General features: G+C 37.7%; 1 protein-coding gene across 6 annotated transcripts in view; it reads right to left on the minus strand.

Moving 5' to 3' along the window:
- Positions 1 to 12700, minus strand: part of LOC107325881 (butyrophilin subfamily 3 member A3-like) — a 51855-nt gene that overhangs the window by 3724 nt on the left and 35431 nt on the right. For 4 of the 6 annotated variants that reach the window (XM_015887122.2, XM_015887121.2, XM_015887119.2 and 1 more), the window contains exons 1-6: positions 6077 to 6238; positions 4645 to 4707; positions 3578 to 3850; positions 2508 to 2606; positions 1812 to 1838; positions 299 to 325 (exon numbers count right to left, since the gene is read on the minus strand). In XM_015887122.2, the coding sequence (XP_015742608.1) occupies positions 299 to 325; positions 1812 to 1838; positions 2508 to 2606; positions 3578 to 3850; positions 4645 to 4705 (487 nt within the window). In that variant the 5' untranslated portion in view covers positions 4706 to 4707; positions 6077 to 6238. Of the gene's footprint in view, positions 1 to 298; positions 326 to 1811; positions 1839 to 2507; positions 2607 to 3577; positions 3851 to 4644; positions 4708 to 6076; positions 6239 to 12700 lie in introns of those variants that run through there. The other 2 variants (XM_015887118.2, XM_032441125.1) reach the window with 2 other exon arrangements.

Raw genomic sequence — 12700 nt, forward strand, 5'->3', positions numbered from 1 at the left:
CTTGAATCTTCTTTTTCTTATAAATTAGAACTGAACATGATCATATTAAATTATATTAATTCACTGATAGAGCAATTTGCAAGCTCAAATACTGACCAAAACTACTTCTCAAACAAGATGCTTTTAGGAGTTTATGTTTACATGGGTAATATAAAAGGGAACTTGATGACTGTTTAGATTTTACTGTATGAAAACAGTACAGCTACAAGTATCTCCTGAGCTCAACCTTCAGCTGTTCCTAAAGAATTACATATTTATAGGGATAAATCACTAGGAAAAAAAACACTGTCAGACTTACCTTCTTGAATTTGCTTTCGTGTATTTTCTGTGAACAGAAAGTAATGTGCTTAGATCCTAAGAAATAATTCTCCACTTATCATTCAGTTTTAAAGATGACACAGGAGGGATTAAACCACGACGACTTCTATGGATATTTGTACGAGTGTATTTGCGTGTACATTTATATACACGTGTACGTAAACTATTGGTTGGATTTAGTAGGGAACAGACTTCAAAAACAAATGATTTTTTTTTCATAGCCTCAGTTTAAATAGTTGCAGAACAGTAAAAAAAAAGTTTTCCAAGTTAAGTTTGCTTCCTGCAACGTTTGAAACAAAAGCAATAGATAACAAGCACTACAACCAATCTGACATCAAGCCTTTTTTTCTCTGCTGTTGAACTCCAGAGGTCCTTCCAATCTCAATGATTTTGTGAAATCTGATGAAAAACTTTCCAGCAATGACTGGATACAAATTTCAGTAAAACTTCTCGTGGGTTGACTCCCAGTTTTATGTATCCAAAACACTTACGTTTGCATGCAGTTTGGTTTCTGGGGAGCAGTTTAATCCTTCAAGTAAGGCAGAGAAATGCTTTCTTACAGAGTTATCATTAGACTTATAATTAGCAAACACTGAATGTATTCTGTCTCTCTTCTATAAGCCAGAAGTCCTAAAAAAAAACCCCTCATATTGAACATGAGAACTGTTCAGAAATTGATGGAAGGATCCCACAAATATTTTTGTGTTTTATTTGCTCATGCTTTTACAGTTTATCACACAAGGAAGCTGATGGTTGTTCGGATGAAAGGAAAAACAAATCACCAGGTTCATATTCTTAAAGCAAACAAACATTTAAAAATGTCCCAAAACAACAGCAACAAAAAGAAACAAGAAGAAAACAAATCGCCCAGCATTATGAATGTTTGGATTGTTCAGAGCACACTGCATTGTTCTCAACTGCCTTTAGACCAGGAGCCTTAATCTGTCTTTACTGTGTTCTTGTAGTTATTAGATAGTAAAGATTTTCCCCACGTCAGCTCAGAAGGATAAACTCAGTTACTGCTCTGAAGTGCACCCTGATTTCCAGCATTACTGTAACTCTCTAAAATAAGTCATATAATTTTCTCTTTTCTTTTGACTATATGTATCCAATTTTCGCATGAAACTGATTTCTTCATTGAAAATATTCTACTGCTTTAAAGAGCCTGGAAATGGCAGCAAGGGAAATGGTCAAAAACTCATTTTTTTCCTGAAAGTGGAAAATTTGTAGATACGTGGTTGGTCACAGTAAGAAAGCTTTGCCAAGGTTATGCATGCAGGGTGACGTGCAACAAAAAGAAATGAACTGCTTCTTTCAACACTGACAGACAGTAGATTGATTGACGACACCACCCCAGTCTTTACAAAGCTATCATTAAACAGCTTTAGAAATACAACTTATTAACCCCACTGTTAATAACACTGGTGGACTATGTTTCTACTTCTGACTTTATTGCAGTGTTCATGATGAAAAGTGGTATCAATATTACTTACGTGCACGAGTGACTTCCTTATTGTTATCTGAGAGAGAGAAAAGGGGTGGGGAGGGAGAAAGAAAATGTTATCTGACTTTATTCTTTGATTACTTGTAGGGTTTCATATGAAAACTTTGATATTCTATAGTGATTGTGCGTGTTGTTTGGTAAATAAAATTTATTTTCCAAATATCTTAGCTTATATATACTTTCCATTAAAATTACAAGAAGCTACACATAATTTAATGAATAAAACTAGTGATGCTAAAAGAAATGCACCAGACTTGGTGCACTTGCTTGGCAGCTGATTTGTGTCGTTGAACTGTCTTGTTGAGTTACCATATAAAGCAGTAAAATAGCTTGCAAATAAATGGAACCAGTGGACATCTTTGGGCATGGTGATATATTTTCAGGTATTTGCAATAATTTTATTATTTCATTAATGAGATTAAGTTGAAGTAATTATTTCACTGCAGTAACGTGTTGGTTTATCTTCTAAGACATGATTGTATAGGTACTTATACTCTAAGATGTTGGAGTAGTTAACAGCTGCTTTAAGAAGGAAAAACAATGTAAGCAGAAATACTGAGTCAAGGCAGAAAAATCACAGGTGTGATTTCTCATAACCCTGCCCACTCCCCAGATAATTATGAATATGATGGAAAAACTGAATGTTTTCAACCAGATTGCATTTGGCATGATGAGTGGAACTTACTTCTCATCTTATACATTGCAGCGAGGACCAGGAATATGCTCAGGAGCAGGATCAGAACAAAAGCCGCCAGCCAAGGGGATGTGGAAGGGAAGAAGGCATCTGCAAATTATTCAGGAGATCAGTTATCATTTTTCTTGCAGAAACAACTTTGATGTATGCTCTGTTCATTGATGAAATCTCAAAGTTGTATTGTCAGACTCTTATAAGAGCTTATAACGAGGCTAAAGATATTGCTGAGTTGGTAACTGCTTGTGCTAAAAGTGTTGCGTGTGTAGTGCATTGTCTGTAGCAGTATGTTGTAACCACATTTAATTTTAATGGGAAGCACAGAATAAAGTAATAAATACTAATAAATAGTACTGCTGCTGCTGCTACTAGTAATAACAATATCATTAATAATAAGGTTAGTCGTGCTCCAAATAAACTAGCCATCTCTGTCAACAACAGCTAATTTACCATTACTTCACATACAAAAATCTGAATTGCTTTTGGAGAAGTCTGTAGCACTCGTTTGAATGTAAAAACAAATAAAACAAACAAATAAACAACAACAACAACAAAAAAACACATTCTTTTTTATATGTCTAAAATGAAACAAAATGAATTTGGATCTGAATTCTGTTCATAGACACCTGTAGGAGCAGTTCACCAGAACTTTCATATCCCTGAGTTATTTTGTTGTGTTTTGTCTAAACCACAACATCAGGTCTTACAGCAATAGAAAATGAAGTGGAAGAAAATGAAAGGGAAAGAGAGGTGGAACAGTAGCCTTCCCCATCCCTGAAAATGAGAATAGGCACCATGCGATAACAGGAGTTGAAATCCTCCAGGCCACATCGCATCTATGGAAGGATACTTTTGTGTTTTATTTGCTTGTGTTTGGACAGTTTATCACACAAGGAAGCTGATGGCTATTCAGGTGAAAGGAAAAGCAAAAAAATACAGTAGCAAAAAAATGTAACCAACCAACAGATTTAAATAATTAAGGAAGAAAACTTTACTTTGTACCGCTGTGGGGCAATTTGGTCTGCATTCATGAGCTCAACTACAAGCTGGAAGCTCATAATTACCTGCAATGGCAACTGAAGATTCTGTTGATGTTTTCAGTTGTTTATCTATAATTCTGCAGGACACGGAGTTTCTAGAACCTGCTTTGAGAATGATGGAGCTGCTGATGCTGACAGTGCTGGTGTCAACAGGAAGAGGAGTTCCAGTGATGTTGTCTCCTCTGCTGTCCATCCACAACAGTTGAGCTTCAGAAAACAACCTTTCAGATAAACATTTGAGTCGGATACCACCACCCTCATAATCATCCACAACAAGCAGTGGATCATGGCCAACACCTATGGAGGAGATTGATAAAGAGGTGATTTTAAAGGGGAGTTGTTAAGAAGCTTTGTGTTTTTGAAGTCCTATCAGCACTTTACCCATTGAAGCTGCTGCCCTTATCATATAACTTTAGCATGTACTGCCAGACCTCTGATCATATAGATTGTAGAGGACAAGTCTGAGAATTAAACAACATGAAATAGAAGTTATTAAATGAGCTTGAAATAAAAGTTATTAAAAGTTATCTCTTTTTTATATGACCAGAATCAAGTACTGCTGCACAACTGCCACAGTGACAGTTAAGACAAGGTTAGTATTTGGGGTATGATTTAGGGTTTGGAATTACAGTTTAGAATGGGGTTCAAGTTAGTGTTTAGGGTAAGAGGTTCAGCTACCGAGGTTAGTTGAGTATATTCATCTCATCAAATTTTGGCCATTTAAAAGATATGCATTTCACTGAGATAATCATTTAGTAGAGAAAGTGTGGAGAAACTGCACTCCCTACAGAATGATTAATTCCTTTGGGAGAGTACAGTAGGATAAATTAATTATGTTATGCCTATCTTCTATAAACTACACAGGCTCAGATACAACTGAGCACTCAGATGCTCAGTTTTAATACCCACATTTGAGCACACCCAATCCCAGAACATGCATCTGTGTTGCCTGAAATTGGAATAAAGCATCTAAAACTGGACCTTCTGGAGAGGAAAAGAGTTTTGAGTGTCATCATAGTTTTTGAGTGTATTCATAGTCACATAAAAGAATTCAGCACAGAGGGAAATTAATCCATTACAGAGCAAAATACCTGCAATGGGCTGGTGTATAGATGCCAACACAAAGATGAAGATGGCTGATGTCAGCTCCATACCTGTATGACAGAAAAAAGTCCATGTCTAAAGGGAAAATAAAGGATGTGGGGTTCTGTACAGCTGAGACATTTGGGATGGCTCTTTAGATCTAATGGCAAAGATGATTATGATTTGAAGTAGAATATAAAATCTGCCATATTTAGAAATATAAAGGTATGAAAATAAAAAGTCTCCTATATCTTTATTTCTTGAAACTGAAATATATAGTATTTCAAGACAACGAAATGGCAAACCCAGAAACTTTTCTTGTTTTGAGAGACCAACTCTCAAATCCATAAATATCCCTAACAAAGGGTAATCTAAAAAAAAAAAACCACCAAACAACTTAAATGAAGACATACTGATATTAACATTTCCTTCAACATCTCTTTGCTTGCTTGAAATATAAAATGGAACCTCTCATTAGTTCTGGTCTATCCAAACTCCCCTGAGGGTTTTTTCGAGCTTCTCCTGATCATAATAACTAAGACAACCAACATACTGTAAGGTCACTTTTGTAACAGAAGAATTTCATATAACCAAAGGTAGCCAGTTTTCTTCACTAACTGTAAAGGGAGAACAGAAGATCAAACTAGCTTAGAAGCCTAACATTTAGCTAGCTAATGATATATGGTATGAGTCCTACTTCTTGAACAGAAATATAAGTTCATTCCTAAAGCCACAAAGAATGTGGAAGTTTGGCAAATATGTGACTGGTTTTATTAAATTAGTCTTTTTTCTTTCCTTTGAATGCTCCCACAACCATTTTAAGGTCTTTCCCTGTTCTCAAGGTAACTAGAGATTTTTTTTTCCACTCTTCTGTTTTTGTATCATATCTACTATGTATATTTCTATATCATATCTACCTATCGTATTTACTACACTAATAGAAACACAAGAGGTGAGGAGAAGGGGAGGAAATGGGAAAGGGAACAGTACAGTATAAGTAGGGACAAAGAGAAGGACGAACACCAGAAATGAAAGTAATGCCTCACAGCAAAGAAATATGACAAAATGGAGGAAAGGATTAAGGAATCCATTCCCATTTCATGCTGTCAGTCAAATCTGAGTCTTACCAAAGGGACTGTTCATCCACATCTCACTTGACATGTGGATTTCCCTCTGCTGAACTTGATTTTGAGTTCAGATCTAACTCAAATAGAAAGTATGTCTTAGAGACAGATAGTCAAGAAGGTATGTTTGAGGTTTTTACTGTGCCTTCCAAACAACAGTTCACTGTACAGAAACAAGCACAAAACATCATTCAGCAGCTTCCAGGTATAATCCCAAGAGATTTTTTCAGGGTAACATCTGAAATACCTGCCAATCAACACAAGGCAATACAACACAATAGCTGCAGGAGACAGGAGAAATATTCAGAGCTCTTACCTGCAGAAGCATCTAAATGAACTACCAGTTGTGTCAAAGAGAAGTACAGACCTGCATTTCAATAGTGCTGCTTTAGATTTCCACAAATGTGGCTGCACCCCACTGAAATCCACATGCAGGTTCTTAAATCTGTTGGCAGTACTCAGAAGGTTTCTGGCACCTTTGGACTCTACCAATCAGTTTTCTTGATCATAGTAATAAAGCTTTTATTTCCAAAGGTTACCTATTAACCTTTGCAGTGCAGTAAAAAGAAGGTGGGAATTAAAATAATAGGTATGGCTGGGAATTTACGCTATTGGTAATCAAATAATCTATGGGAGGTGAAAAGAAGTATAAAGTGAAAATTTTGGGAAAAAAAGGTTTCTAGAGTGTTGTGGAAGATTAACCCCAAGAAGTAGTTAAACAATGAATTTCTGATGGATACAGCAGGATACTGTTGGCTCACAACCCTCTTTTTGCCCATAAGAACCCCTAAGTCCTTCTCTGCAGTACTGTTCTCTGAGGTTTTCTACCAGTCAGGGAAATTTGGGATTTCCTTGATTTAAATGAAACATAGAATAATAGAATCTTTAGAGTTGGAAATGATCTTTAAAGGTCATCTAGTCCAGCTCTCCTGTAATGAATAGGGACATGCACAGCTAAATCAGGTTGCCCAGGTCTTGATCTAGTCTTGCCTTGAAACTCTCCAGGCACAGAGCATCAACAACATCTCCAGGCAAACTCTTCCAGGGCCTCACTACTCTCACTGTAAAAACATCCTGCACTAGGTCTTGTTAAACCTCTTTATTTTATCTTTTGCCCACTTTTCAAGCTTGTTCTGGTCCCACTGGATGTTGTCCCTTCCATTTAATGTAACAGCTGCTCCACTCAACTTGGTGTCATCAGCAAATTTGCACTACATTCCACTGTCTAAGTCATTGATAAAGACTATAAGGAGCACTGGTCCAAGGACGGACCCCTGGGGTTACCAGCCCCCTACATGAACATAGAGTTGCTGACCACAACACTTTGGCTGCAACCATCCAATTTATTCCTTATCCATTGAAATGTCCACACTTCAAATCCATCTCTTATTATTTAGAGATAAGAATGTGATGCGACAAAGAAAACATTTATTTCTTTGAGTACCTGAAATGATGCTGTTCTATTATCAAGAGCCTAAGGTAGCAGAGAGATACCTCAGCCAAACCAATAGGAGAACCATCTGCTCCAAAAAGAAAGCATTGATGAGCATTTGGGTAAATATCTATTTCTTTACAGGGAATGTACATGGGGTGTATGCATATGAAACAAATTAAACAGAAGAAGTGGCGGGAAAGTGTTTCAAGCAGAGGAACACACTAAGAAATATTAGCGCTTCAGGAAATGAATCTAACTGTTGGAAAAACCACAGATCATACATTTGAACTAAGAATTACATGCAACAACTGAAGTAACTTCTACTAGGGCTTTTTTCCCCCCTGTTTTTCTTTTAAATGAGCTATTTGTTCAACAGGTAACTTCCTCAAGTGGAAAAGAAAATCAAATATTTAGATGATACTATTTGCCCAGATTTCTTATGGTTTCTCTATGTTATCTTTTACAAAAGAGCTTGCTGTTGAATAAGATGGCACCTGAATTTAGAAGAAAGGTGCCAGTCATCAACACCTGTCTGAAAACGCCGCTCAACAAATGTTTACATCTGAAAAGACAAATGAACTGTATAGCCCTAAAGAGAAAGGAAGTCGTAATCAATTGATGCAGAATTTACACAAGTCATAAGAATCAGTTCTTTGTTAGCCCTTGGCAAGGTTGTGTTGGTGCCTTATCTCAGACACCAACTAGACGGTCTCACCAAAATGAAGTTGTTAACAAGTGCGTGACCGTGTCAAAACCTGTAGTGATAGTTCCTGTGCCTTTTCATCACCTTCCCAAACTTATGATGTTTGTAGAGTTCATACTTTCCTCGGGTTCATTGTCTGAGGGATATAGTCTCTACAATGCCTGATGTCAAACACAAATGTGTGTGAATTGGAACGCAGTGTTTTAACACAAAGGTTCGAGCACCATATGCAAACCACACAACTTTCTGTACAGAAAGCTTTTTAAACATATTAATATCTACAGGCATTTTTGCAACCGTAGTGTAGAGCTTCCACATCTTCATGCACTCCAGCAGTCCCTTTTATGGCCAGAGCTGTAGAAAAGAGTGAAAGCAAACAGATGAAAAGTATTTAGATGGGAACTGCTAATGGGGAAGCTGAACATGTCCTTGTATGTGTCCTCAACAACAGGCAAGGTGAGGACCTGGTGATGCATGTCATAAACTCCATAACTCACTTTCCTTGAAAGATTTTGAAGATATTTCAAGGAAATTCTTCAAGAAATATGAAGATTTCCTTGAAAGATATTCCTTGAAAGATATTGAAGAAACTATAATTATTTCAGGAGGATTTGGTCCTGTATTACACTGTGCACCATTCTTAGGCTTAAAAAAAAATACATCTATTTTTTATAATTTTATAATAATTATAGTTTCTTTACTAATTTCAGTTACTTTACTATACAGACAGCTATGAACACAATCCTTGCAAGGCTTTTGTGAGCTCTTCCTATATTTAATTGCCTTCTCTGTCAAAGTCAAACAAAGGGAACACAGAGCCAGGAATTCACTGATAGTTTGGTACAGATTTTAATAGTTCACTGAAAATACAAATATTGGTGTAATCACAGTAATATAAGTAGTTATAGCCATGATTATCCAATTGCTATAAGGAAAAATAAAACAAGTGATATACAAAAAATTCCTAGGATCTGACTTTTTTTTTTTAGCTATTTGTCGTATTGCAAATCTTGGTGCATTATCACAGCAGCTGTGACTTTTACTAGCCTGTAACTTCTGGAACTATGAGGCTACTGTGTACAAATATCACAGCTGGATAAATCAAATAGGCACTATCTATAAAACATGAAATTGTTGGTTGCTTCAGTGGTTTTGATGTACAAAATGGAGAAAATACCAACAAAATGGGACAGGATGCCTTTCTGAGTTGAATTGCATGGGTCTGGTCTGACGCCAGAGTAAAGGGAGAACAGAGCATCTGGTGCTGGATAAAACAAGGGAAGAATAAGGAATCAGTATCTACGCTGCTGTTGGTATCTGTAAGGACAGCAGAAATTAGTATTGGTTAGGCAAAAAGTTTGGATTATTTATTTTCTTATCCATTTTTACTTGCTGAAGTTGAGTTGGACTGATCCAGACTCCACATTCTCCCTCCAAGTTTTCAGACTCCTGTTGGTCTAGAGGAGCTGCATTAAGGTTTTCCTTCTATGGTAGCACAATGCAAACATGACATAGCAGAGGAAAATCCATTCTTCACCATGGTGGAAAGGCACACACACTACACTTTCCTCACATACACGTGCACACACATCATTAATGTCAGCTCCTGTGCATGAAATCATCTGCATGCACATACCTTCCAGGGAAGAGGAGAATGAAGAAAAGGATGAATTTAGGAGAGAATCAATTTACAAAAAAAAAAACAACCGTGAGCAACATTCCATAGCAAAAAGTACAAGAAAAAAAAGAGGTGAGTGATCTGCCAGAATGAAATTGCTTAAACTTACAAGGTCTTAGAGTTCCCAAGGAGGCAAAGAAACACATATCACTGGGAATTCCACATGAGGTGGCTGCTGGGGCTTGGCTTATACTGCCCGTCTCATGATGAGGCCACCCTGACCTTTCCCTGAAATACATTTTGTTTGCATTAATTCAGCACCTTTGTGGCTTTTGCTGATTTAATGGACAGCTTTAGGGTCAGGCTTCATCACACCTACTCGCTGGCTTACATGAGTGCCTGAGGGCTCTGCAAGAACCTTGAATGGAAACATCCACAAAGACAAGCTGATGTGCGACATGCCCATAGGAACCATGTTTACCCTCCAATAACATTTGTATAGTGTACACATCCTGTATCTCCAGTATGGTTTTCCTCTCTGAAATCAGGCTGTAGCAAACCCCAAAATGAGTGATTTCTGTGTCAGTAGTAGCGTTAAAGAATGCAGCCATAAAGTTTAGGGTTACCTGAGTTGCCTGTGTGGTTTTGAGTAGGGATAAGTTATGGTCTGGCTATTGTTTAAGATAAAAATGTTGAGGAAAAGCAACACATGCCCTGAAAGCTGGGGATCCCTATGGAGCTAAGACCTGCAGCTAAAAAGGGAAGGTTTTTGTAAGAAACCAATGTTCTCTCCTTTGACTATGATGGAAGATACTATAGCAAAGAGCCACAGTTGGAAAAGACTCCATCAATCACAAAGCTACACAAAATAAAAACCTGTCTCCACCCTACCAAAGATATAAATATGAACTGATATGACTATGTGCCAGTAGAATATCCACTTTATTTCCCAGCCAAGAAAGGGAACTCTTCAAATGCAGTGAATTTCTTCATACATGATAATATGCACTGTCAGGTCCTGAGGCAAGGGTAGTAGAAGAGTTTAGGAAGAGATTTGCAGATGAGACACAGCACCTCTGCTGATCCAGCCTAACAGAATAAATTGGGTGATGGGTTTTAGTGAAGCAAGGTCAGTTGTGTACTATATCATGATGATTTAGAAGTTAAAGAAGTTCAGTCTAAGTCTCTACATAAAGAAAAATGTATCACAGGAACTGTCTGTGTGTGTGGCATGGGCTCTGTTTTCATAAAAACAATTGAAATCTGCATGGCTTGAGTTGGAAGAGATCTTTAAAACCACCTCACTCCGACCCTCTTCCATGGGTAGGAACAACTTTCACAACAGGTTACTCAAAGCCTCATCAAACCTGGCATAAAAGCTTCACAAATAGACTTTTATATACATTTTAACATCAAACTCCACAGAAAGACTTTGGGAGAATCAAAGAAATGGAAAGGCCTTTGCAGATGTTGGCTTAGAGATGGTTCAGGGATTTGTGTTTCCCCAAGCCTCTGCAGAGCCCATAGCAAAACCTATCTCTATGCATGAGCAAAATTACATAGCGTTAAAAAATCACAGCCTTATTTCCTAGGACATCCAGACTGAGATGCTTTAGCAAGGGTCCAGGTTTGGCCAGATAACTACCATTATCTGCTCCATCCCTGAAGACATTCAAGGTCAGGCTGGATGGGGTCCTGAGCAGCCTAATTCAGCTGTAGATGTCCCTGTTCATTGCAGGTGAGTTGCACCAGACGACCTTTAAAGGTGCCTTCCCACTCAAATGATTTTACATGATATATTCACTAAGGAATAGTTGTTCTATGAGCATTGAGCGCTGCTTTCCGTCTTGCTTGAATTAGCCCATCCACACTGAGATCTTGAGCTATACTCTGTTCTTATGCACTGCAATCAGACGTCTTTAATCGTATTGCACACTTCAAATGTTTGCATATCTTGCTTAAATACTTGCATTCAAGTGTGTCTTATACTATATATCTAGCACTATGATCCTTTCCTTCCCAAGCTGTTCAAAGTGAAAATGTAGCTCAGTAATGCAGCACTTCATTTCAACAGATTATGCCATACATTCCTGAGAAGAGTTTAGGAGAGAGTGCAACAGACTCCACTCCTCCAAATACACAGAGGGAAGATAAAACCTATCAGGATATTTCCAAAGGCAGAGGGAGATATAGGAGCAAGGGCAAGCAGAACTGCTCCACCGTTTGACCAACAGCCAACTGGTTTCAGTGAGGACACAGATGATATATAGGGTTATATTAAAGGTCAAAACGAATAGGATTGAAGGGTAAACAAGGAACTACAAAGCCAATTGAAGTAAATAGTAAACAGAAGGCTCAGAACACAATCTGAAGGAACAATAGCTGCTTGAAAAAGGTGCCTTGATTGAAAATGTAAATTCATGAGGGAGTTTAATTGGCACCTATGACAAAATATCTTGGCATCAGGACTTTGTGGCTCTCTTTAGAGACATGAAAGGTGTTGCTGACATTTCATCAAGAGCAGAAAAAAGTTTGTCCGTTGTTTTGATATCTTGTGGGATTTTCCATCTTGGTTCATCGTTTCTTCAGTATGGTCCCTTTCCAATGTGCTAAGACTTACCTTTGAGACAAACCATGGAACAGATCAAAACTGAGTACAGAAACCCTTTGGATCATTCAGGAGGTTCAATATTTAATTGTTCTTATTCTTTTCTTTTTTTTTTCCCCACGTATCTGCCTATGAGAGTTTGGAAAACTACTAAATGGAAGAGGAAGTATATTTGCACAGAAAATTGTCAAGAGATGGACCTCACTAAACCACAAGCCATAAAGGAGATTGAACAGGTGAGCTGGCTGCTTGAAGGAGGCCCTGAAACAGTGTGGGGCAAGGAGTACATAATCAGTAAGACAAGGCTGAAAGATGTGGGTTTATTTCTTCTGAAGGAAAGAAAGCAAAGGATGATGAAATAGCATCATAGAATCACATAGCATCACAGTCAGCAGTTAAAGGTGACAGGGGCAAAACATTCTTCTTCCTGCTCAAGCAGAATCCCCTAGAACAGATGTCAAAGACCAAGTCAAGTCAGATTTTGGATATCTCCAAGGATGGCTACTCTACAATATCTGTGAACAGCCTGTTCTTGTGTTTGACCTCCCTCAAAATTTATTTAAAAATATATAAATA

Source organism: Coturnix japonica, linkage group LGE64 (genome assembly GCF_001577835.2).
Source record: "Coturnix japonica isolate 7356 linkage group LGE64, Coturnix japonica 2.1, whole genome shotgun sequence".
NCBI lineage: Eukaryota > Metazoa > Chordata > Aves > Galliformes > Phasianidae > Coturnix > Coturnix japonica.